This window comes from Strix aluco, chromosome 13 (assembly GCF_031877795.1).
Source record: "Strix aluco isolate bStrAlu1 chromosome 13, bStrAlu1.hap1, whole genome shotgun sequence".
In the NCBI taxonomy this organism is placed as follows: domain Eukaryota; kingdom Metazoa; phylum Chordata; class Aves; order Strigiformes; family Strigidae; genus Strix; species Strix aluco.
Genome location: NC_133943.1, coordinates 12,740,636 through 12,767,315, shown reverse-complemented (window position 1 = coordinate 12,767,315; position 26,680 = coordinate 12,740,636). Strand labels below are relative to the sequence as shown.

Below are 26,680 nucleotides of genomic sequence, written 5' to 3'. Positions count from 1 at the left end.
CTGGCGGAAGGCGACGCGCAGGAAGCGGCTGCCGGGGTTAACCCTCCCCCCGCGGCCACAATAACAGGGCGGCGCTGAGGGGCAGGTAAGGAGCTGCGGGCCGGCGGCGGGGCGCTGAGCCGGCGGCGGTACGGCGGGGCTCGGTGAGCCGGAGGCTGCCGCCGCCCATCCTCTCGCGGTGGGTGGGCCTGGTGCGGCAGAGCGGTGCCGCTGTCCCCCTTTGCCGGCTGGGGCTGTCGTTGTCCGGCACCGGGGCCCTCGGGGCGGTCTGGCCTGGGGCCGGTGAGGGCCGTTCCCCGGTGTGACAGGCCCTGAGGAAAACTGTTCTGCTTCCTGCTGCTGTGGGGGAGAGGGGGAAGCCCTGAGACGCCGCGTTAGGGGCGGCTGCCGCCACCGCCCCCCACCCCCTCCTCGCTGAGGGAACGGCGGAGGTTGGGCTGGCTGCAGCGAAGAGGGCTGTGGGGAAACCTGCTTTTATATCGCTTATCTAAGCAAAAGTAAGCTTGTTTTTTGTTTTGATTTTTTTTTTTCCTTCTCCCCATAAGGAAACACCCCTCTTAAATTAGTACTTGCCAGACCGTCCCTAGGTGTTCGGCCCGCATTTTTCTCTAAAGTGCTCGTTTCGGCGGGGCGGCACGGGTCTCCCCGTGGCTTTATAAGCTTTTTAACTTCGGTGTAGTAGTTACTAATCAAGAAGATAACGCGTCGAGCTGTTGTTTCATATGACGACTCTCGTGAATTAGTTAAGTTGGGGCGAGCAAAACTGTTTAGACAGCTTTATTAAATATCTGAAGGTTTTGCTGTTCTTTTTTTTTTTTTAATGGGGTCAGCTTCCTAATGTAGAATGAGATGTTAAAGCTGCACACATTAGCTCAAAATAGTATCAAGAGAAGCACGTATTTTGCAGAAACTGCTGCCTCATAAGAGACTAGGTCATTCTTTTTTCCCTTTACTTAATGGCAGGAGCTAAACTGAGCTACAGTCCAGACTGAGAGGGCAGGTTGTACTCATTACATTTAAAATTTAAAGGATCCTTTCGGACTCTTCCCTATGTGCTGGTCTGTTAATATCTTACCTTATATCACAATCCTTTTAATGCTGTTCTTTAAATACTGCTGTATTGTACTCCCTCATGTGTCTGCATCAATCTAGAATTTTTACATTGTATCCTGCCCTCTCTTCAAATTGAGTCATCAGGTGACATTCACTGGGAACCCGTGTAATACTTGTTTTCATCGGAATCCGATCTCATAAATAGTTTGGAGTCAATTTTGGACTTCATGAAGTTGAACAACGTTACAGTGTAGTATTACGAAAATCCTAAACCCTTCCAGTGTGCACCGAAAAGAAGGGTAGTATGTGTACAGAAAGCAAACTCAGTGTCTTTAGCTTTCGCTGGAGAAGTCCCAGCCAATCCAAAGGAGTAGAGAGATGTTTCATGCTATTCATGAGCAAAAGGTGCTAATTTAGTTATTTTAATATCACCACTTTAAATAAAATTAATTATGACAACATACAGTTGTTAATTTAAAATGCATATGAAAATGTGTGAAAGCACATGTTTTTCAATAATTAGATCACAGTGAAGCTATCAATAGTTCAGATTTTGTGCTGTCATATAAATAAATTGTGTTGGAGAAAGCAAAATTTTTCTTTTTCATTTGCATGAGGTACTTTGTTTTTCTTCTCAGTTGCCACTTCCACATAATGTGAAGCAAACACTGTGGTAGATTTACATCACAGTGAATGCCAAAATAGATGCATCTCTGACAAGTTTTCCAAAATCTGTCTTTTTTTTGAAGTTGTTTCTCCTCATCCACTGAATTTTGGTATTCAACCTGTTAAACAGGTTTACTGAGTTAATAATGCTTTACCCTGCTTACCAGAAAGCATTCCTCAGCTAAATAGCAGTAGTGAAGACATTTCTCATGCCATTCATCTGCATGAGGTGTTAACGCAGTTATTATAATGTTAACATCAAGTTCATATTTTAGTTACTTATTTGTTACTTCTTGTAATCAATTTGTCTGTTTTTAAGTTAAACATATATTATTGTCCTTCTGTGCCTGTATGTGTGCTGCAGGAACAATGTAGACACGAACACATTAATTCAGTAAAGAGAAATAGGAGGGGACATCCTGCTGCTGAGGCAAGGTTTTTCTGGGGCTTTGATCTTTAACTAAGCAACCTGAATATTTTATCTGGTATTCTAACCTCTAAGAAGAGCTAGTTTGAGGACCTTTAATCGGGCATTTTTTGGAAATGATCAGTAGGAGTCCATTTTTTCTAAAAGGAAAATTAGTTACATTTCTGTTAGAGGCTTTGGGCTTTCTTTTTCACTGGAACCTGTCTAGTTGGTATTTGCTTGTTAACCTCTGTAGTCTTTGCACAGCTTTCCTGTGCTTTGTCTTGATCAACTAGTGTGTGGATGGTATCTCTGAAGACGTTTTATTCGCGCAAAGAATTGATTTCTGATTAAACCTGTGGTGATTTTCTCCTTTGTCAATTTCCCTTAGCTTAGAGGGACTTTCTACTTTACCTAGTAATTATGAGGTTATGTCTGAGACCTCATGTACTAGGCAAACTATAACTTGTTGGAAGAATTTGTTTATTTCTTAGTTACCTCAGTTCAGCTGTACTGGGACTTGTCTTTATTGGCAGATTTTGCTGGGTTTTTTGGGTAAAGGAAACTTAACTGGTGTGTCCTCCTCTACTCTCTGTCACTTTTCTCTTTCAGTTGCACTGAATTTGCATAACATTGTGAACATTTCCTTTCATCAGGAATCATTGCAAATATGGGTCCCCGGCGGAAAAATGTGAAACCATGCTCAATGAACAGGGAAGGCTCTGAGTCTACCAAAGCTGATGAGCCAAAAGATTACATGAACCAACTCTCTCATGAAGTGCTTTGCCACATCTTTAGGTGAGCAGTTTACCAGAAGTCAATTTATTGTTTATTATTATATTGTTTTATACTTTTTTTGCCAATCTTGCCTGCAGTGATGCTTGTGTCACATAGTATTCGGGAAGTGTAGATGTTCCACGAGTGAACTGGTGGATAAAAACTGGATAAATAGGCGTGATAAATGTTTTTCAGTCCCAGAATTCCTGTGGATACTTTGAAAATTAATTTATATGAATGTCATGAATGGTAGAACAAAGAAAAAATAAGTGATTTAATTCTGTTCACCAGTGTGTGGTAACAAGTGTTTAAATATTGGTTTCAGTGCAGAAATGTATCTCAGGTAGTAATGCATAGTTGAGGTGCATGTTTTGAAATTGTTGCATCTGCTTCATAGCGTGCGGAAGGGAATTTGAATGAATATGTAATCTTCTCTACAGCACAGTCCTCCAAGGTTCACTCATGCCTATTATATTCAAAACATAATGCCTTACCAACAAGTTCTTTAAAAACAGTAGTTCTCTAAAATGTTTGCAGATTGAGCGTGGTAGTATGTACTAGAAAATGAAAGTACCTTTAATTAAACCATGTAGAAACTGTTGTGGCAAATGGTTTGGTCAGCAGTATTATTGGAGAACTAAAACATCTCTCCATTTTAATATTATATTTGTACCATAAATATCCTATATTCAGTGTCAAAAATTGGTGAGTCATTCTGCTTAGCTAAATTTCACGCTTTATTAGAGTACAGTCTGAAAATTTTGTTTGAATTAATGTTTCTAGGTGTTAGAAATATATGAATTTGTGTAGTCATGCTTGGGATGTTCTTGAGTTTGGATAAAAGTTGAAAAGGATCCACCTTTGATAAAACAGAGGAGTGTTTTTTCCTCTCCCAAAGGTACCTTCCCTTGCAGGATATCATGTGCATGGAATGCCTGTCCCGGAAGCTGAAGGAAGCAGTCACTCTTTATCTGCGAGTAGTGAAGGTTGTGGATCTATGTGCAGGCCGTTGGTGGGAATACATGCCCACTGGTGAGTAATGCACTCACTCAAGATAGGGCAATAAAGTGGTATTGAGCAGAACTGTCTGTGCTATCCTGGTATTTATAATGACATGCAGGGTAGATTTTCAAAAACAGTAAAAAGAGTTAGATGTTCAATTCCTTTTGACTTTTGTGAGATTTGTGTGGCTTTCTGGAGTACGTGGTTTGGAAAATTTATCTGTGTGTCTATGTGTGTGTGTGTGTATATATATTGGATATTACTGTAGCAGAAATGGACATTCTCTGTAGCAATCTGTAAATACAATCTATGTTTGTCTGATTGTTGTAAGGGAGTTAATCCAAGGGTTAATCCAAGAAGAGGCTGTTTGCATGCAGGCAGGAAAAAATACAATGGAATGAGAGAGCAACTCATCTGCCAACACTTAACAATGTAAGAATAAATAAGTTTTGATGTCACACCTCAAGCCATCTTCAGATCAATAGATAAATTTGCCAACCTAGGTCAACCCTGTGAGTATTAGGATTTCTGTTGGATTTAAATTACACTGCTGGGATTTGTTGGGGAAGAGAGCTAAAATGAATGAATTCTAAAAGTTAGAGGATCTGCAAAGTTAGATTTATTATGGCTGATATCAGGTAGATGGTTAGACCTAACCTAAGATAGATGTAAATATAGGTAATTTACTAGTTTAAAATTCTTTTTATGTGTTGTTTTATGTTAGAAAAAAAGAATCCTTTGCTTTAAGAAACTGTCTGATTTCTTTGAGAATTGTGAGCTGTGGTGAAAAGTGATGAACTACATATAACTGATCCAGCTGGGCATTTTTGAGCCATGTAGATAAATGGAATTCTGGGAAAGACAGAGAGACAAAGCCTGCAGAGGTGCTTCATCTGAGAAGGGAGAAAGTATAGTTAACCCTGTGGCCATGCAACTGCACTGAAGGAAACCTATAGCAATCCTGAGACATTCAAGGCAGAAGAGTATGTAGGTCATGATTTCTAGAATCTGGAAGTAGAAGACAAGCTATTGCTTCTCTGAGTACGTCTTTCAACATTGTAGAGTTTACACTACCGTATAAAGAGAACAATGTGTTTGGCTTTCCCTTTTACTAGGTGACTGCTGTCACACATATACCAAATCTGTTGTTATCATCTTAGGTTTCACTGATTCCAGTTTCCTAACGCTGCTGAGGAAGATGCCAGACATTGAACAACTTTATGGTCTTCATCCCAGGTATCTTGAAAGACGCAGAGTCCGTGGCCATGAAGCTTTCAGCATTCCTGGAGTTTTAGAGGCTTTGCAGGCCTGTCCAAATCTGCTGGTGAGTGGTTAGACTCAAGAGAGAACCTTCTTCAGCAACTGAGGTGATGCTTGTTAACAGAGCAGAAGAAATGTGACAGGGACTTACTGCTTATGGGGCTTTGTGTTCAGACCTGGGCTTTGTATTCAGATCTGGCTGTACAGAGTAGCAGTTAATTGTGACCATATCTGCAAATGAGTACTATTTTTAGTTGCACCAGTGGGAATCACAGGTGCTCTCAAGTCCAGAAATGAATTAAAACTCTGATCCCTCTGCTTTTGAAAAGGCAAGTCTTGCTACAAATTAGAAGTGAAATAACACATTGTGTTATATATAGTGTGTTATTGAGAAGTGTACATGGTTAAGAGGATGTTGTTGCTTGAACTGCCGTTAGAGCATTTGCTTTGCTTCCTTTTATCCAGGGTGTTGAGACCTCTCATTTAGAGCTGGTGGAAGCTATTTGGACATACATGCCACAAGTTCACATTTTAGGGAAGTTTCGTAATCGTAATGGTGCTTTTCCAATTCCTCCTGAGAACAAGCTGAAAATTCCTATAGGAGCTAAAATTCAGACTTTGCACTTAGTAGGTGAGTGTGGTAATGGTGAAGTAGTTGGCCTTAACACAGGTGAATTTAAAGGTTTTGAAACTCTGCAAGATTGTAATTCTTTTTAAGAGAGGGAATTTGGCATGTGGCATTTTTGAAATGTTACTTGCTATATATATGATAGCAGCTCCAAAGGACAAATCCTAAAAAACTGTGTTGACAAACTGAGGTGAAGAACTTACATTTAAAATGTTTACAGCTTTTCTCACATGCCATATAGCAAAGAAAAGACTTCCTTTTTAAAGCCAGAATGTTAATCCAAAGAGTGTATAGAGTGTATAGAGTGTATAGTTTAAAGCTTGTTTTAAATGTTTGTTTTGTTTATGTATTATTAGGGGTGAATGTCCCTGAGATTCCCTGTATCCCAATGCTGAGGCACCTTTATTTGAAGTGGGTGAGACTCACGAAACCACAGCCTTTTAAAGATTTCCTTTGTATCAGCTTACGCGCTTTTGTCATGAGGAACTGTGCCGGTAAGAGGGATTCATGTATGGAGGGGACGTTTTAGCACGTAGGAAAACTAATTCTGTTAAAACTGCATAGACACCAACTGTAAATAGAAATCTTGGAAGACAAGATTCTGAAAACAGTCATTGTTTTATTCATGGTGTTGGATGGAAATGTATCCCTCTCCTGTACATTATTTGGTGCTATGTAGTTCTGTTGACTTCCTGATCTAGATGGATATATGTGTACATTTTTAAATTCTTTAATGTGATACATTCAGCGTTAAGTGAACAACCTTCTTTGTTTGTTGGTTTGTTCTATGTAGGACCCACAAATTCTTTGAAGTATGTTCCCCTAGTGACGGGCCTGGCGTCTGCTCGAAATTTGGAGCATTTAGAACTGGTTCGTGTTCCATTTCTTGGAGGACTTATCCAGCATGTGGTAGAAGATAGCTGGAGATCAGGTATGAAACTTCTTATCCCTCATATTTAAAACAAAGAAATAAATAAAAATATTAGTAAATACTGGAGGCATGTGAAACTTAGCTTTTTTGTATGTAGCAAATCCTTTCTTGATCATTATTTTAAAGGTATCGAGTTTGGAACTATGGTTATGGTGCTAAGTATAGCTCTGTATTAAGCATTGTTTTGACCTTTTAACTGCAATTAATGTTTGACTGATAAACTAACCTTCCAGTTGCATTTGTTAGTGAGTAGAACTGGCAGGATTGGAGGGGAGTTGGGTGCAAATATGTGTTTTATTGATTTACTAACAACTATGTTTTGTTAATTCACTTGTCACGACAACACTGGTGGAAATACACAAGGCTTAAGGTTGTGATCTGTGACTGAAGTGAAAGAATGTTTTTTTTATTTGTCAGGTGGTTTTAGGAATTTGCACACTATAGTTCTGGGAGCTTGCAAGAATGCACTTGAAGTGGATCTTGGCTACCTCATCATAACTGCTGCACGAAGGTATGGGCCTTTAGATCTCTCTTTTCCCCCTTCTCCTTTTTCAAAATAAGTATCTTGGTAATGAAGTCCAAGAATGTGAAGAAGCAGAACAACCTTCAAAAATTTAAGGAATAAACATTTAAACTTTACGTAACAGGAGTATTCTGTGGTTAAAATAAGTGGACTTATGTCTGTTTCTGAATGGGTTTGTGTTATAAGCTGCTGCTTTAAACCTATATCTGGTAAGTGTGGTGCTGTTAGTCTCACAAGTGTATTGCTGTATAACTGCCAAATACTGTAAAGATGCAACAAATATCCTCTTAATCCTGCCATTGTTGAAAGAATATCTTCATTTTATTATGAGAGAGCATCTTCTTGCATGGTTTCTATGGCAATTTTGTTTTGGCATGCCTTTTAATAGGGAACAATTCTTAATTGCATTCAGGTTGCATGAAGTGCGGATCCAGCCTTCCTTGACCAAAGATGGTGTTTTTTCTGCTTTGAAGATGGCTGAACTGGAATTCCCACAGTTTGAAACTCTTCATCTAGGATATGTTGATGAGTTTTTACTACAATGTATGACATTTTTTTATATACATAAATTATTTGACAAATATAAGGATTAAATAAGTTCACGTGTTATCAGTCATTTTCTAAGAGTGATTAAAAATATTAATGTATCCATATTGAGGCTGCTGATCTCATACAGCCAAATATGTTTTTCTTAACTTCCTCAAACTCACTGAAATTGGGAAAGTCTCAGCTTTATTGAACTGAAGTAATAGTCTGATCCATTTTGCAAAATTGGACTAAAATAGGGAGTTAGAAAATCATGCTATAAAAGGCAAGTTTCTGAAATTTACTGCTGTGTTTGCTACTTTTTCATAGGCAAAATGACAAATGGAGACTTGGTGAAGTATGGCTTGGCTGATGTGGTTGAAAATCCGGGAATTATTACAGATATTGGTATGAAAGCTGTAAATGAAGTTTTTTCTTGCATCAAGTATCTGGTTATTTACAACTGCCCACATCTACATAACCCAAATAATTGGATCACAGGTATTGCAAACATTTGAAATTTGTAGCTATTAAATGGACTGCTGTAATATTAAACCAGAATTTTTCTGCTCATAGTACTACTTGTTCTATTTCTTAGTAAGTACAGTAGGTGATGCTTGGTTTGGAACCATAATGATGCTAGTAACAGTCAGAATGGAGATACAGATGCCTACTGTCAAATCTGGAAAGGGTGTAATGAAAAGTGAGATAGGACTCTTTCAGGAAATGCATCTCTTCTCTTCTGCAGATCATTCAAGGTGGACCCGACTGGTTGACCTTACCCTGGTGCGATGCCATGCAATAAAGCTAGATTCTTTTAGTCAGTTCATTGAGTTATTGCCAAGCTTAGAATTTATTTCTCTGGACCAGATGTTCCGTGAACCTCCTAAGGTGAGTCTTTGAGGGAATGGGTTTGCTTTTTATTGTTGCCAGCTCGTTGGAAATATGATGAGCTCCAGCTGTTATGCATTCTTTTAGAAGTTGTAATTAAATAGCTTGGTAAATAAATGAATTTGGTTTGCAGTTGCTATTATCATGATACGTTAGGGAGAATGATGCTGCTTCTGCAGATAGGAGCAGTGGCAAGGTATGATCTTGTATGTATATGTGACCAGGAAGTAAGACTCACATTGATTCTGTTTCTGTTGAGGTCTCTGCTGCTTAATGATTTTGCTGCTGGTTTTTATATGCTTTTTTTTCACACTTAGGAATCTGTTTACAATGCTAAGGGGTATTTATGATTTTGTAGTGGGTGAAATGGGGGTACTGTTGCCCCATTGGAGTGCTTTCAAAGCCTAGGAATCTTATTTCTTCATGTTGTGCCGTCTCCCACACTGTAACACAAAACCTTATAACAGCTGTTCTAATGTAATGAAAATGGTCTAGGTAAAAAAAGCTACTTTTTTTGATCATTAATTCTATCTTGAGGCTACTGTGTTCTGGGAGGACTGTATAATCTGCTATTTGTATTAATGTAATATGATCTCAGAGCAAATTAAATACAATTTAATAAAGTAAGATTATATGCTTTGTGGAGTTCCCTTTCATTAAGAGTTTAACAGAGTGTAAGCTTTCTGGGTTGCCAAACTTAAGATGGACCTCTGCAATGTGTAGCATAATGAAGTATTAGGGGACAATTTCCCTGTTCTTCACATGCATATTGTTCTGCCACCCCAGATACTACTGACAGAATGCTTTTTTTGTTGGCATTAGGATATGTTGTTGAGATAATGTGTCCATGGTTTCAAATCTTAATAGTTGCTCTTCGTTTTCAGGGTTGTGCTCGTGTGGGTCTAAGTGCAGGCACAGGAATTGGTGTCTCATCTGCCCTAGTCAGCAATCAGAACTCTAACAATGACAATGACAACAACAATAACCACCAGAATAACAACAATCCAAACATCCACCACAACAATCACCAACACCCAAATGACCAGAATGAGGAGAACGAGCTGCGGCAGGATGGTCAAGCCGAAGAGCAGCAGATTGCAGCTGAGGGTAATCTCTGATCTTTGTGAACCTTTGTAGGAAGTGATTTTATTTGCATTGCCACTTACGTAGGTTCCTAGAGAAGATATGAATATGTGTTGAAAGCTTGTTGCTCTTTCAGTTCCTGGTGTGGAACTTTAATCTTTTCTGAGGACTGTCTGTACATCTCTGATACCTCTGTGATAAAAGTTATCTTTGTATTGATTCTAATAGTCATTACAGGTGCATTACCACCCAATTAAATATGTCAGTACAGGTGTTAGCAATGTAGAGCTTGTTTGGTACTCACCTCTGGAAGTCTGATGTGTTTTCTAGGCTCCTCTGGTCAGAGCTGGGAGTGCATCACAGTGTCAGATGGTATATCTTTAAACTCTCCCAGAAAAGGCAGAAGTCACTGGGGGGAATGAATATGTAAATCCTGGTTATGCTGCTGTCTGCAGTAGAACAATAGTTTTGAGGAGGAGTTGAAAATATGGGAGAAGTAAATCCCAAAAGTTAGGCTGGGGCCTTGGCGAAAGAGATGTAGAACAAATCTGTGAGAGACTCTGTGCAACCTAGAGACTCGCTGGAGGAATCAAGGCAGCTATTAATTTATTTCTTGATGATCTCTGACTCTCTGTGGATGCTGATTGAACTTCTCCTGTGTTTATGGGCTCTCTTCCTTCTGTTTCCTCTTCTTGACCTCATCTTAATCTTTTCAGCACTGAATGAGATGGAAGAGGTGGCACAGGAGGAAGGGATGGCTGCTGGGCAGGACCAGAATGAGCTCCCGGCTCACAGCCAAGCTGCTGTTCCTATGGAGGTTGACGAAGAGCAAGCAGGTAACTGGTTTTGGAAGGAAATTACCTTTTGGTATCCCTTTCTTGAGGGGTTAAATTTTTCAGTATAAGTCTGGTTGGGGATGGTTTTCTTCAGCTGGCTTGTCTGATGTGTTTAGAATAATGATGCTAGCACAGCTTACTGCTGTGAAGAAATTTATTCTGTTTTTTTAAAGTCTATTTTACAGTATACAATTTTCTTTTGCATATGGAGTAAAATATCTTGATCTTAAAGCCTTATTTTTGTGCCCAGAATAGTAGAAGACTTAGAAGGCCTGAATGAGCTTGTCATGTTCTTACGTTGGTGTTAAGGGCCTTACTTCTTTCACTGCAGCATCTGGATTCTTTTTTGCCTTTTCTTTTTTTTTCAAGACAGAACAACTTGTTCCAGTGTTAATTTCATTTGTATTAGTGACATAAGGCAGTCTTGATTTCTTTTATAGCCACTATTTGCTGGACAACATAATTTTCTACTAAATATGCCCAAACCAAGAAATAACATACACATATGCTGGATCTGTTCGCTTTTTCAAGATAACTCCTGAAAAGGTTATTTAACTTAATTTCTTGTGTTATTCACCAGCAGTTATGTCATTGTGATTGGCTAACACCTTTGGTTAGTAGCCAAGAGAGGTAACTAACAAAGCACATTTATGCTGAAGCTTGATAATTCATGCTTGTCCTTCCCACTTCTAGTGGTGGGATTTAGAAGGATAACTGCAGATGTTCTGACCGACATTTCTGTCTGTGGTGGAGGTTTCAGGGACTGCTTATAATACATAGTTGTGCAGTTACTTGTACTATTGTGGAAGAACCTTTAAGCTGTTCTGAAGCACAGAAACATTACAGAAAACTTGTGTTTTGTCTTACATTGTCACACTCTTCCCCTTCCAAACTAGAATGCTTTAATGCTGAAATGCAATGTTTTGCTCTTCTCGTGTTTGCATTTTAATGAGGCAGCCTCAGAATGGTGGCTAAATTTAATCAAATTCATGTCTTGACATTTTTTCAAGCAGTTCTGAAAGTTTTTCAGCCCTTTAATCCATGCTTGGCTTATTTTTACATGAACTGTTGGCATTCTTCTACTGTTTTCAGGACCAAGTGGCATTCAGCCTGTTGTAAAAGCAACACCTATTACTGTCCATGATTCAGACAGTGAGGATGAGGAAGAAAACATGGGGACTTCAAGAGCCTGCATCACTAACAGCATTGCACAGAATTACTCAGATGGAGAAGAGAAAAGCAGGGATCCAGTGGAAACCAGAGAACCTTCAGGTGTGGAACAGATGGGTTCCTGGGCACTGTTAAGCAAAATTTATTCTTAAGCTTCAGTCTTTCCATCTTGTTCAGTTTTATTTCCAGCTTTGTCATGGGCATTTTTGCTTGTTTGCCCCCTACTCTTTTCTTCCTGCTATAAATGTAGAATGAAGGTGTTAAGGACACATCTCTCTGAGCTCCAATCACATCATCGCTGTACAGAAACACAGAAGTAGTGGTGCTGCACTGCTTTGCATGCAGAAACCTGCACCTCCTCTCTTGGATTTCCAAGTCCACAGAATTTATCGTTTGTGAAGCAAATTTTCAGCTATGTTGTCTATATGATTCATCTGTCAAAATGCTGAAACAGAATGTGACTGTTGGGACAAATGCATGAGAGTTGTCACCATCTTTTTTTTTGAAGGGGGGCCCTGTGAGAGTGCCCTGAAGGGGACACTTTAAGATCAACTTTACTCTGATGAGAGCTTTGGAGATTTGAATTCTCAGGGTGATGTTCAGTACTGTCATCTTCACTTCTGAACACTTACTATATAGCGTGTGTATACATATATTAGTAGTAGTAGTATGTATATTATTATGACTCAGAGTCAGAGGCCTAGAACTTGATGGTAGTATGACAACTAGAGAGAGACACAGAAAAGGGCATTGCCTGTCTCTTGAGTTTACAGCTATAAGCTACTCATCTGTGGCATTAAGTCGAAGTCCTCGGTCTGATGCTTTATGATATACGGTCTTTCCAGCAACAGAGATTACATGCTATTTCCTATAGTTTGTATTCTAAGTGAAATAGTTTCATACATACGCAAGAAAGGAGGAAGTCCAAGTCAAATTGTGATCTATGAGTAATTGACAGATGAAGTACATACAGTACTAAGCTTTAATGAATATTTAGCTAAGCGGTTAACATAAAAATCCTGCATTGTGAAGGATTGACAAATGTACTGGTTTAGTACTGGTTTAATTTCTGCAAAGCCTAGGACATACCCAAGCTGTAATGGATCAAGTATCTTCCTGTTGTAACCAGCATACTCCCTACACATCAGCCCCCCTGTCTTTTCAACAAGACTGGTAGTTTCAGCTTGGAAATCTGTAGAGTGTGGGCTCACAGCATAGATGTCAGTTCTCGTTTGAGGGTTGAAATAACCTGTGTTTGGAGACAATTTGCATAAACTTTTGTATTGCCAATAATGTTTTTTTCAGGCTTGGTTTAGTGTAATTAGCTGAGAGGATTAAGACAGTAGACATGAAGTTCCAGTTGTGATTTGTACACTATCCGTTATGGTTTTTTTACTCATCGGTAAACTGAGACCACTGTTACCAACTGACACCACTTTCCATACCCAGGAGGGGGAGCTAAGGATTGCTATTGAAAGCATAAAGTTTAGTCCTCTCTATGTTACTATTCAATTCCTCAGATTGATTCCTCCTATTTAAGAAAACAAGCTTATGATCAGCATGTGTTTCATATTTTTATGCTTTGGCATATTTAACCAGTTAGCTGTTTTGTGAAAATATTAGCCTCTCTGTGAGAGATGTATCTCATTTAAACTGACAAACACTTCAACACATCACTACAGAAATAGCTGCAGGACATTACAGAGATTCAGGAACTGCTAGAAATGTAATTCCCATAATGTGAATAGCAGCATGGTCCTGACAAGATTTGTCATTGGCCTCTAGGCTGCCTTCTGTTTTAAGTAGTCTCTAACAGAGTAGCACTCAGCATTTATTTAAACTGTGTATTAGGTTGTCTTATTGTTCTCCCTCTCTTAACTCTTACAGTGAGCGGTAAAGGCAAGACACCACTGCGGAAGAGATGTAGTGTCAGCCAAGTGGGCCAGACAAAGCAGTTCCATACCGAGGAAAGCAGCTGTGAGAAAGGTTGTCAAGTAACAAGTGAGCAAATTAAAGCAGACATGAAAGCAGCAAGTGACATGCCTGAAAGGAACAAAAGCAAAGATTCTTACCCAGGTTGCAGTAACACTACAGGATCAACGGGAACTTCCAGCTCCTGCAGTGCTGTTTCTCCTAGCCCTGACTGTGCACAGACAGCTAATAGCCACTCTGGTGGCACCAGTCCAGCAATTGGAGATGAATCCAGGCAGTGTGTCTGCTCGCCTTGTAAAAGTGAAGGTTCCAGTGAGAGAGAGACTGAGGAGAGCTCTGTTTGTTCCAGGTGTTCCTGCTACAAGCCACAGGATGCACAACAGAGGACTAGTGGGTGTTGCGATGGGGAATGTCCATCCACGAGTGGAGCCTGCAGGAATGGACCAAACAGCACTGGGTCAGATTTTGCACTTAGGACTCTGCCAAACTGTGGGCCTCCGGGAGGGACAAGTGATGAGAGGACTAGTGGGAGTGCCTGTGGGCCTGCCAGTGAGGAGGAGAGCATGTGCTCACAGCGAAGGAGCTGTGAGATGGAGTATAAAGAAGAGTATCCTCGCCGACCACTAACAAGAGCTAGAAGCAAGCTGTCCCATGTCCCTCTGGTGTCAGAGTCAGGTATGACCTACATGCATATATTAATTTCTGAGTGCTAGCATGAGACAGTATTGAACAACTGCAACACCCACAGATAATACTGAAGTTAAACATGAAGTTTATTGGTTAATAATTTAAAACTAAGTCGTTTGTCAAAGGGTCAGAATATTGATGGAACAGAAACGACTGACTTCACTGCCATAGCCAGGTAAAATAACAGATCTCTCTGAAAGAGTGACAGTGACTTTTTTCTCCGTGCAAGTATTTCTGTATGTGTTATCCGTACATACTAAACAGTGTTTGATTTACTCATTTGAAAACCAAATGCAACTTCTTTTGACAGCTTCTCTCTTCCTGTGAAGGCTGTTATTCATTGAAACATAAGACTGTCTCCCCCATTAAAATTCTCCCTTTAAAAGGAAGAAGACAGCAGGTATGCTCAGATCTTAGCAAGAAGGCAAAAGTTAATAACTGATACTTTATCAGCCAATAAAGAAGGCCATAATTATAATTGAGCCAATCTTGTGCACCTGCATATTGGATTCTGCTTCCGAGTGTATAAGGCGTGGTGATCAAACTTGTTGAAAATTGTCTTTTTATTATATAGGTTCATGCTTCACATCATGTAAAACAAACAAAACAATAAAATAAAAACAAAATCCTGAAGGGCTGGAATGAAGCCAGAAATGTTGGGAGAAAAGAGTAGATGTGAGAGGGGAACTTGCTGTTTCTTCCAAATATACTTGCTTTACAAAATAATCATCTTAATCTGGCATAGCACACTTTATGGTTACTTTATATATCCAGGATTCTTTGAGACTATCTGGCAAGTGAAATGAAACGTGCTAGTTACAGAACTAGCATGTATTCATCGGAGGTTGAAAAGATAGATAGAAAATTCATATCTCTGTTAACATGGAAATTTAAACACAGTATGTCCTAGTGCCTTCCCAGTTTTTCTTAATGTTCCAAAGTGTTAACGAAACCTGAATCACCTAGGATATTGTTCTGTAGCTAGATGCATCTCAGATTGAAGAAATGATCTTGCTATTAAATTTAAAATGTCTGTTTTCTGCCTTGCTCCATTATGAGTACTAATTAGTCTACAAAAATCAAAAGAAAATATTTCCTCTCTATCCTCATCCATTACCAAAACATGAAGTGAAGTCAGTCAGATCTAAGTATTAAATTAGGGTATGTTTCTGAAAGTATCTCTGTTTTCCTGTTTCAGTTGTTAGGAAAAAAGATCTGTTCTGTTCATGGAGAAAAATGTCTTGGTATTTCCTATATTTAGCCTACACAAGTCAGAAGTGTTTTCCCAGCTCCATACAGTTATATGTATGTCTTTGTGCACTTAATTCCCTCTTTGAAGCATCCAATATTAGCTGATGCTTGAGACAGAATGTGAGACTTGTGTCATTTTAATCTTTTAAATCTGTGTTTAAAACAGGACTGGGAGGTGGCTTCTGCCTGACTGTTACAGTGCTTTTTTTTCCCTAGGATAGGATATACAACTCATTAGAGTATAACCTGAAAATGCTTTGTTAGAGAGATGGAAATGTTTTTCCATAAATAGTCTAAAAATGTGCCTTGAATATGATTGCTTTCTGTTATCCTAGCATAAATGACATTGTTGTTTTCGGCTTCTGTAACAAACTGTGTTTGATAGTAGAAGTATTTTTTTCTCTTAAATTATTTACTCATATTAAACAGTGGAACCAGTAAAATATTAAAGACAGTAAAATTTTAAAATCATTATCACCACAGACTAGCTGGCTAAAGGATGACTCAAGTGTGTAATTTTGATTTTCACTCTAGTAAAAATGTAAGCCACACTTTTTCTTGTAATAAATGAGGGGGTTTTTTTAAACTTGTTTTAGTCTGCATTTGTAGTGAAGCAAGCTTTTTCACATTTTAAAAATGCATGTTATGTTAAACCTTCTGTAAAGTTTTCTTGGCCTTGGGCTACATCTTGAACAATTCAACACAAAATTGGAAGGTTTTTGCTATAATATAGCCAGGAAGTATTTCACTATTTGTAGATACTCGAGAACTGTTGAAAAAATTCCCTGGGAATGATGATTCATGGGTGCCACAAGATGGGCACTTAATATTATATCTTTCAACCTGTGGATCAGCTAAAGGAGTAGCCTGAATTCTGGAGCTCATAGGCCCACTGAATGTCACATGTTAATTAGTAGTTTACATGTAGTAGTGGAATTTGATGATGTTAAGTAGGAAAAGAGATCTTTTTTAATGTTAATAGCCATATAGCGTGGAGTAGTTCATACATAGTCTCTAATATTTTGCACTTCTATCTTGATTGTGAATCTTTGTGAACATGCCATATGTTTTAACAAAAAAGTCAAAGGAAGCTCAATTTTAGTAAAATAATTTCTCGTTTTGATCTGTTAATCACAGAAAATTAATTCTAGGGCTTTTTTTTCTCTTACTGTAGAAAGTAAGGGTGGTTGTCTATCATCATTTCTTTTCAAAGCCTCATCTTTTAAATCAAGCAGGAATTTGATGTCACTGGCACATGAAATGGGAGTAAAAGCAGCTTGGGAACATCAAAGTATTTTATACCTGGGCATCCTTTGCAATATTAGGAAAAACTTAGCGACAGTTATAAAGAGCAGACTTTCAAGTAGTTTGAGATTATTTCTACTGTTTAAAACATTAAAGCTATTTTGGTTCTTATATTTGTCAAGAATGTTCTGTTTGCTGCAGAGAACCGAGTGTAACCTAACAATTCATCTGTTCTTTTCTTGGCTCCACATCTTTCTGTGATGTTGAACCTTGTAGGTTCAGCATTCCTGTGTTTTCATCTATAAACATCCCATCCCTTTGCCTCAAGTTATTTAGTATGAATGATTCTGAGCAACAAACCTGAAAGTGGGTTTTGTGCAAGGAAAAGAGATATAGTTGTTTTCAAGTCAGACAGGTATTTTGATCTGCTTGTGTAAGAAATGTATGTTCTTATTGGATGTTTTCAGCTAGGAAATGCCTCTATTGTTATCCTGAAATGTAAACAGAGGAAAGATTTTTCTGGTTTTCTGTTTCCAGAGGTGGCTAAGCCAAAGCCACGGCAAACCACAAAGCGGAAAAGGACAGCTGACAAGTCCACAAGTACAAGTGACCCAGTTATTGAAGATGATCATGTTCAAGTAAGGTCTCTTTCTTCACTTGCTACAGGTTTATCAGCTGGGGATGCTCGTGAACAATGATGTAATTCTAAGCTTGTCTTCCGTGTAGAGTCAGATGAGTTATAACTGATGTTGCTGCTCTCTTTGCTCTTAACCATGTACAGGAAATTTCTCTGTTAGGTGCAGTGATACTCTGTCTGGCCTGAGAAGAGCAAAGTGTAAGCTAAAGCTAAACTTGGAAGTTTGTCAGATGCTCATGGCTATAGTACTGCAAGAACTCCTGCCTTTCCACAGTGTCCTTCTTGATGTGCAGGGGAAAAATTTATTCTCTGTGGCATTTATTTTTGAAATGACATCATAGGCTATGGCTGTTAAAAAGAAACATGAGATATGTAATTACCTCTGGACGTAGCAACTCAGCTGTTACTTTGAAGGCTGGGGATTCTCTTAGTATGTAAGTAACATGAGTTAATTCTGCAGTGAAGATCAGTCATGGGAGGAGAAATTGCAAGGTCTGGCCTCACTGTATTGAGGCTATTTACCCAAGGCTCATGTTCTAGCCAAGCATGAGATTGCTTCAGAAGGTGACTGAACATCTAACTTAAGCTTTTCTTCTGAGTTCTGCTGTAGAGGAACCTGCCTGCATTTATTTTCCCCTCTCGGTCCAGTGAAGAACTTAGCCTCATTGAGCTAAGATAGCTTTTGTGAATGTGTCCCATAATATTTTTCTGGTTACTAGGATGCATTACAGCTTTTGTAATTAGCATAAAAGGTATTTTTGGGTACATGATTTTTCTTCTTAAAATATGCCATTTTGAAAGAACAGTATTGTGAGGTTTTAATTTATTTTTAACTATCTGTGGTTACAAGAAACAGCTTAAATTGCTGGAGCTAAAAGAATCCATTGCAGAATGCTTCTTTTTTCTCTTTACACATATTTACTTTGGTGTGATAGAACTCTGTTTAGTCATATTTTTATAATTGGCCAGCTTCATCCTTGAGCTGCTAAATTTTGCTAGAATTTTAGTGATAAAACTTTGAAAAACTCAGATAAAAATCCAAAAAGATCCTTTCTTACTACATTCTCCCTGTGCTCATGCTATTGGAAATGATTCTGCTTGAGCTTGATGCATACTTTATTTTTCTAACACTGGTAGTGGACATAGAGAATTAAATAAGTTATTTATATAATTTTCAACCCTCCATGGTAGATTTTCATCTGAGATAGCACTGGTGAAATACATTGGTATGGGAAGTTCAAACCATGATTCTCCGCCATACCTTCTTTCTGTGTTTAAACAAGTATTACTGTCCAGGATTGCCATTTTTGTCATTGTGGTTGAAAGACAGAAATTGAATAGTAGAGAATTTTAAGTTCCTGACAGATGATACTTAGGTTTTCTGATAAAAATTGTGCTTTCTGATATGACTTCTCTTTTAATCTTGTGAAGTTTTTCTTTTGTGTTTTGTGATGTTGTTGATCAGCAGGAAGTCTTGTCTTTTTTTCCTCCTTGCTGTCAGTAGCCTTAGTTGTCTCAAATACCTGTTGTGAACAGAAGCTGTATTATATTGATTAGTATCCAGTTAATATCCTTCTGATCTGGTGGTGTCTTTTAAAATTCAGTTTATTTTAATTTTTTTCTTTGCTTTTACCCTGTCATAGATTATTTCTTTCTTTAAAATTTTCACCAGGTACTGACTTTGAAATCCAAAAACCTTGTTGGAATCACCTTGACCAATTGTGGAATAACAGATTTAGTACTGAAAGACTGTCCCAAAATGATGTTCATACATGGTATGTAGTTAATGTCATGTGTAGCTCCTCCATCTGGCATTATTAGAAATTTCTGAAAGAATTAAAGTCAGTCCACTGCTTATTTTGTATTCATCAGCTGCTTTGGTAAATGTCAGGCTGATGCTCAGAACAGCAAATAAGACTGCTTCTCAGATTGAATGCCTCTTTCCTTATAAGTCATAACAGGTTTAATAAAGATTAATATCTAAAAATCAACAGATGAAATTATATGACAGTTAGGAAGATGCAATGTTTATTGAAGAGTGATAATACAGTAATTGGAAGTTGATGAAATGAGTTTGAGAGTACCTTGTTTTTTCTCTCATTTCATTGTGCTTCCATAGATTATTTAGCTGACATGATGATACTTTCCTGCTTGACACGATAAAAATCTGTTTTAAATTATGGCACTTAAGCTGCATTAGATTCACATGCCAGGGTGTATGACTAGTCCTGTATTGAAGCATTGGGTCATTTGCTGTTTTCTGCAACATCTATACTAAATAACACTTTTTCTTCTGAAATGAGGTATTTCTATTTAGCAGAAAATGAAGAAATTATTTATTCCAGAATACTTCTCAGAACATACATTAATTTTGAACTAATTTTCATTACAGGAGCAGTGTTACTAGAAAGGAAATAGCTTTATTTTACATTGTGTGACCTCACAATACTCTATATTTGATCTGATTTTGAAGTCAGTGGTTTTCAATTGTGGCAGTCCACAGACCATTTCAGGGGACTTAGTGAAAGGAAACAAAGAGAGAAAAAGGTTATTGTTAGATTTGACACAGCCTTTTGAAAGGACTTTTCTTACAAATTCACAAATTAAAAGTTTGATCATAATGTGGAAGAAATGAACAGCTAGTCTATTTCTTCACTATACTTGTTGCCAGCTATCCAAACTACCTCAGTAATTGTCTGTTACTGTTTGCCTTCTTTTGAAATAGCTTTGAAAATATCTGACAGGAGGCTCCTAAGATCTTTCCAGTATTATATTTCTTTTCTTTTAATAATTTTGTTTGCTGATTTATAGCTACAAGGTGCCGTGTATTGAAACACTTAAAAGTAGAAAATGCACCAGTTGTCAATCGGTTTGACTATGCCCAGTGCAAGAAGTTAAACATGGATCAGGTTCTGGATCAGATTCTCAGGATGCCACCGGAAAGAAACCGGATTATTTATCTTCGACCAATGCAGCAGGTACACAACAAACTTTCATTTAATCATGAACACATCTGAAGTTCTGCCTGTATTTTACCACTCTTGGCTTCATGTGTTTTCCAGTTAATGCAAGAAATGTAAATGTTACAGTAACACAGCTCTGAGAAACTTGTTTATTAAAACTTTAGCCCATCAAGGCTTTTATTGCAGAATCTGAAACTTGGATGATACTGAATTTTAAGACTTAATGTTACCATCTCCAATATTAATTGCATTAGAAGATATTGTAAAAAATTATGATGGATTGAATTCATTCCAAACTGAATAACTAACTGTAAGAACCTAGATGCTCCTAAATCAGCTTGTGGTTATGTATAAGCAGAAGCATGACATAGGCATAGGTTAAATCTTTAACCCATGTCCTATTAGACGTAGTAACAGCAGTTAGTGTTTTGAATATTAATTTGCTGAAAGCTGCATCTTATTTTGATGCTAAACAGTGTTGCAAGACAGTTGCGGTACTGGGAGCCACCCTGTCCTCCCCCAGATTACGTGTAGGAGATATAAGCACTGACATTTAGCTGAATTGTTGAGGTCATTTGACAAGTAATTAAGAGGGCTTAGTTTAAGATCCTGAATGTGTTGTTTGACTTTATCACTCTAACCAGAGCATTCTGTATTAGACTGTGATGCTGCTTCTCCCAAGCAAAGTTTGCCTTACCAATGAGGGAAAGCTGATTTGATATAAAAGCCATCTTTTCTTTGAAACCAGATCTCTTGCTTTAGCTTTAGGGGACAGTGGTAAGAAGGGGGGGGAGGGGGGGAGAAAAAAAATACAAACCCCATGACTCCCCCTAAGCCAGAGACAAATTCTGAGAACGTGAAGGTAGTTTAGACCATTATGTAATTTTATGAACGTTTACTTACATATTGGAGTTGTGAAACACATCAGAAAATAGACAATCCCCATCATATTTCACTACCTGAGAAGATTCATTGGCAAAGCTGCACTGGGAAAGTTTTACTCCACTTAATCATCTATTTGCTTATGTATGCTGTTAAAATTTCTTTTCACTGGACATGTTTGTTCCCCCAGAATTTGGGGAATTTGGTAGATGTCTGCTATTGACTCTGAAATCACATCTCTTTGTTTCTCTTTGGTTACAAGTCTTTGTTTGCTGCCTTTCACAGGTTGACACTTTGACTCTTGAGCAAAAGATATTTAGTGGCCCTTATCCATACCACATTTGCATAATTCATGAATTCAGTAACCCACCTAATGTCCGCAATAAGGTGCGCATTCGAAGCTGGATGGACACAATAGCAAATATCAACCAGTGAGTACTTGCCCTTCAGTAACTTTACAGAAAAGGTATTCTGTCCTGATTCAGCAGCTACAGCTTCAGTCAAGCTGTAGCCTTGCTGAATTCTGTTAGCCAAATTAAAAAAAGAAAAGGTTTGTTGACTAGCAAAGGTTCAATTCTAGAGGTAGAATTCTGATACAGAATTTCAATGTCAAGATGTATCTAATACAAAACATAGATTAAATAAACGTAACTGTGAAAAACACTGTAGAATTCTCCAGTTCTCTTCCATCCAGCAGTAATGCAATTGAACACTGAAGTAGTCAGGATGGCTGATGAATATCTTCAAATCTGAAGACAAGTTTCTTTTAATAAAAAAGAGAAAGACTGATTTACTCCAAGACATAATGTTAGTTTCTGGGAAGGTGATGTGCAGTCAATGTCAGCTCCTTATTGAGGAGCAAGAATTCCCAGCAGCAGGGAATTGTATACAGTGGCTCTCATGCAGCTGTTTTAAACCAGTGTTTTTGTTGTCTTGGTTTTTTACTAAAATGACTAAGAGAATAAATTTACTTCTGAAGTTTTGTTTAATTGCAGCTATGTTGGATTGTTTCTTATAGATAGAAAGCTGTGCTTAAAAGGTAGCGTAATTGGTTTCTCATCTTAACTATACATATTCTCTGTGGTTACTCTCACAAACAAAGGGATTGCATACTGAGTTTGTGTGAGGGTCTTAGAGGAGCATTTCTCTGGGTTCAGGCTCGTTAAAAGAAAGGTTGTGTGATAGGATTTCCCATTTGTTTTTTCTCCCTCACACTTTCACATTTCCAGTCACTACTGGCTGTAATCTCTTCCTCCTTCTCTCTAGAGAGCTTATTAAATATGAGTTCTTCCCTGAAGCTACGCGAACTGATGAAGACCTTAAGAAATACACTAAGTACCCTTGGGGACGAGATATTTACACTCTAGAAGGTGAGTGTTTATAGAGAACTGAAAGCTGGTGATCAGTCTCTTGCTAAGATAAGTAACTTTGCATCAAGTTACAAGAGATACGAATAATAATTCTCGTCAGGAAAGTGGAGGACTGTTGGCACAGAGTGGGGGAATTGAAGTGAGGAGGTGCTTTTCCTGCATCAGTGACCAGTATACATGGTATCAGCGAAGCTTACTTGAAGAGTACTGATGCTGCAGGAGTGACATTGTCCTCTTTGTATCCTCATCCTGTCTGTCTTGTAGGCATTGTGGATGGCGCTCCTTACTCCATGATTACGGACTTCCCATGGTTGAGATCACTGAGAACAGCAGAGCCAAACAGCTATGCTAGATACGACTTTGAGGATGATGAGAGAAGTGAGTAATCTTTTTTGATGTGTTCAAAGAACTTTAACTGGTGTTTGATCTTAAGCTGACAATGTGCTCCTTTATTTTTCAGTTTTCTAATTCTTATGCTATTTTTGGTAGACTATAAATAACTACTTGTAGCAGTGTTGGGAGCTGGATGAGGAGGGCGTCCAGCAGAGGAGAGGGCCATAGTACTACAACAGTGTATCAGCCAGCTGGAGACCCATAATACTGATAAAATCAGAGGGCCAATCTGGTGCATAGCCTAAAAATGTGATGGGTTTGTCATACCCAGAAGAATGAGTACAATTAAAACACACACAAAACTGATGTGATGTGTGGTCCCAGCAGTTCAAGTTCTGTGGAGTTTACTGGCATTACTGCTGAAAGCTCAGCTGGACTACTGCTCGGGCTTTGCTTTACGAAAGGTTGTTAAGGTAGGCTGAAGAGTCCAGCAAGGAGACAGGAGACTCAGAAACTTGGGAGAAAAGAGGAAAGAACTGGACTTGAAAACTCTGGAACAGGGATAATGTGGGTTAGAGTTTAGGGTAGATATGCCTCTTCCTATTTAGGAGCTTGTCTTATAAAATATTATAGTGGGCAATTTCTAGGGCTCAATTAAGAACTTTGCTTGGTAGCAGGGAAAAACGTGTTCCACTGCTCAATTAGGACAATCTTGGAATCTGCTTCATTAGAGGTATTTTTAATTGACATCAGTTTGGATATTCTTATCTAGCTCCAGTTCAAGGGGATGAAGCTCAAGAGGATGAGGAAGAAATCGTTTTTGACTATACCTTTCTCTGATTTTTTTTTAATTTTATTTTTATTTTACTTGAAACTGATTCATAGACAATGCTTGTAGTTCAGTATGTAGTCTGAATTATAAGAAATTGATACGCATTTGATTTAAAAGAGTAGTTAGATTAAACATGATGTTAAAGCCATACAAAATAAAGAAAAGGCTGCTGCTTTATCCTTAATTGCTCTTGTTTATAAAACATTTGATCAGTGAAATAGATAACCTGAAAGCATGTCAGGGGCAAGGCTTTGTTATGCGCTGGGATTCCCTTCACTCACAGACATGCGAACTTTGTGTACATTAAATGAGTATTGGAGCTATCAAAGTGCACTCCAATGGAAGCAGAATACCTTTTCTGCTTGAATAATATTCCTTAAATGTGGTTGCTCAATGGAAGATTTTTCTGTTTGTTTTGTTTTCCTTCTCTCATTTAATGCAAAACAGATTCCCTTGTGAATTTCTTTATAGGAAAGATTCTAGTTTTTATTCTTATGTGTTTTCCACAGCTACTATTTATGCACCCCGAAGGAAAGGACAATTGTCTGCAGACATCTGCATGGAAACAATAGGAGAAGAGATCTCTGAACTGCGCCAGATGAAAAAAGGTGTATTCCAACGTGTGGTGGCTATATTCATCCATTACTGTGATGTCAATGGTGAACCAGTAGAGGATGATTACATTTGAGTGGATACTCTCCCTAACCTGTCATCTCTTCCTAAATTCCGACTGGCACTGCTGGCCAAGAAAGCAGGTGGATTCTTTCCGAATGCAAAGCATTTTCTTGAAACGCATACTTTGCAGTTGCTCTCTCACAGTTTGGAAAAGAGTGTGTAGTAAATGTATAATGAAAAGTAAAAATTGTATACTAAGATTTGTACATAGAGGAAACAAAAGAAAAACTTCCTAATACTGAGACTTTATTTCATATGTTTATACAATTTAATTTAAATTCCATTTTAATGAAGGCCAATAATTAGGAACAGGGAAGAATATTTGAATTTTTCAGCCCATACAATTCATAGCAGTATTTTTTTTCTTATAAACAAAATCCCATTTGCTGTGTTCAAAAGAGTCATCAGAGTCTCTTTTAATCTGTGCCTTTTTCTTGAGCATTTAAGAGTCCAGTCTGAGTAAACCTGTTGAGCACAATCTTTGTGTCTTGTGTGCATTTTTCAAAGGGAGAGAATTATTCTACAGCTGTTGTAAAGAAGGCCAAAGCAGGAAAAAAGAGTAGTGAAGCTGGTGATCTGTGATAGTTTATAGAGTTCATTAAAAACATTTTCTGGGAAAGAAAAAACCCCACATTTAGCACCTTGGAAACAGAAGATATGTTCTAAAGCATTTTGTACCATTAGATTTCATTTTAATAGTGTATTTGACTGTGTAATATGAAAAATAAGTTGCTAATTGTTGGTTCCACTCTCTTTAACATAAATCTGCACATACTAAATGGCTGAAAGCTGAATTTTCCCTTAAGACAGGCAGGAAAAGGGATGTGTAATTGCTTAGTTATAGCTGTGTCAGTGCAGGATCCATCTGACTCAACCAGTGAGCTTTCAGGCTGATTCATGCTCACTCATGAATGCAGATTTTCCACGCAGTCAGTAAATACTGCTGCTCTTTGGCCCAGAATGCTTGTATATAGAAAATGCCTCTGGTTCCCACAGGATCCATAGATGTTTTGTGTGTATGTCCAGAATTTGCTGCAAGTCCAGTATACAGGTATAAAAATGCACAAGTTAGTTTTAAACTAGCTGGTTTGTGTGCTGTTAGTAATGTGCCCTGTGGGGGTGGGAGATCTCTTAAAGGCTAATTTGCTGTGCTGTGCAACAGTGTCTGCACGCGCACGCAGCTGTGACTGCACAAATGCACCTTTAGAAGTGCCCTACAATCAACTATGGCTTGATCTATCATTCACACTCTTTTGAAGTTGCAACGTTACCAGCGTAACAACTGACAGTTTACTAACTTACTGTGGTAAAAGCCATAGAGCAGATTAGTTTGTACCATAATGCAATTTTACACATCATTGTTAATGATTTTAATTCTTTGAACTTTGGTATAAATGTGACTAATGGGGATTTCTATGACGTTTAGCTGTGTAGAACTGAAGAGGCAAAACTGTTCAACACAGCAAAGCCACTGTTAGTTTTCCCTGTATCTGTTCCTCTGTGGAAATTCTTGAGGTAATGTGGAACTAGAAATATATTAGATAAGAGAAAGAGAATGGTGCCAAATGGAAGCAGCAACAGATTTGGTACAGTATATTTTCTCACGTGCTCTTGCTACTCTTAACTGGAGGTGGAGTACTAAATACCAGATAATGAAGTGAATGCTGTTAAATTTGCTTTATTGCAGGATCAAAGTTAATGGTTTAGTTGTAACAAATATATTTAACCATAAATAATCTATTCAGTGATATTCAGACAAAGCATAATTGTGACCCTTCCTAGAAGTGTTTCAAGTAATCTGAGTCATTGATTCAGTCATGTTTACCATTTTAATACAGCATGTACAGGAAAATGTTGCTGCGTTTCTAGAGTATTGCACCAGATCTCCATCTGGTATCTCTAACTTTAGCCTTTTGAAGAAGTATTTATACAAATAATGTACTTATTTATATTCAATATTTCCTTCTGTAAGCAATTGAACCTTACAGTAATTTTAACCTCTTAAACATACACCCATTTTACACACAGTGGTAATGTAGTCACTAAATTCATTGTGTCCATCTCGTGAGAGCTCTGGGTGATTGCGATTGTATTGGGATTGTATCTGGGATTTGGCCAGGAA

At 38.1% G+C, this 26,680-nt stretch overlaps 1 protein-coding gene across 9 annotated transcripts; it reads left to right on the top strand.

The window, feature by feature from the left end:
• Positions 1-25,036, top strand: FBXO38 (F-box protein 38). Of its 9 annotated transcripts, none has more exons than XM_074838977.1 (22): positions 1-85; positions 2,782-2,923; positions 3,817-3,934; positions 5,141-5,228; positions 5,630-5,795; positions 6,149-6,286; positions 6,586-6,723; positions 7,141-7,234; positions 7,659-7,789; positions 8,102-8,272; positions 8,520-8,662; positions 9,547-9,769; positions 10,462-10,581; positions 11,674-11,853; positions 13,639-14,358; positions 17,404-17,504; positions 19,176-19,278; positions 20,315-20,481; positions 21,634-21,779; positions 22,615-22,718; positions 22,983-23,096; positions 24,393-25,036. In XM_074838977.1, the coding sequence occupies exons 2-22, from the start codon at positions 2,899-2,901 to the stop codon at positions 24,569-24,571; spliced, it is 3,369 nt and encodes a 1,122-aa protein (XP_074695078.1). In that variant the 5' UTR covers positions 1-85; positions 2,782-2,898; the 3' UTR covers positions 24,572-25,036. The 9 variants fall into 9 exon arrangements, with proteins under 9 accessions (XP_074695078.1, XP_074695075.1, XP_074695076.1 ...); XM_074838974.1 differs by having other exon boundaries at positions 3,801-3,934; positions 5,065-5,228; XM_074838975.1 differs by lacking the exon at positions 1-85 and adding an exon at positions 270-497 and having other exon boundaries at positions 3,801-3,934; positions 5,065-5,228.
• Positions 25,037-26,680: the final 1,644 nt, after the last annotated feature.

What these genes read in the sequence shown, in the direction of transcription:
- FBXO38 (XM_074838974.1), top strand. Translation starts at nt 2,796, where the DNA reads ATGGGTCCCCGGCGGAAAAATGTGAAACCATGCTCAATGAACAGGGAA. An exon ending in TCAGACTTTGCACTTAGTAG is followed by an intron (nt 5,796 to 6,148) that starts GTGAGTGTGGTA and finishes ATGTATTATTAG; the next exon opens with GGGTGAATGTCCCTGAGATT. An exon ending in AGAAGATAGCTGGAGATCAG is followed by an intron (nt 6,724 to 7,140) that starts GTATGAAACTTC and finishes TTTATTTGTCAG; the next exon opens with GTGGTTTTAGGAATTTGCAC.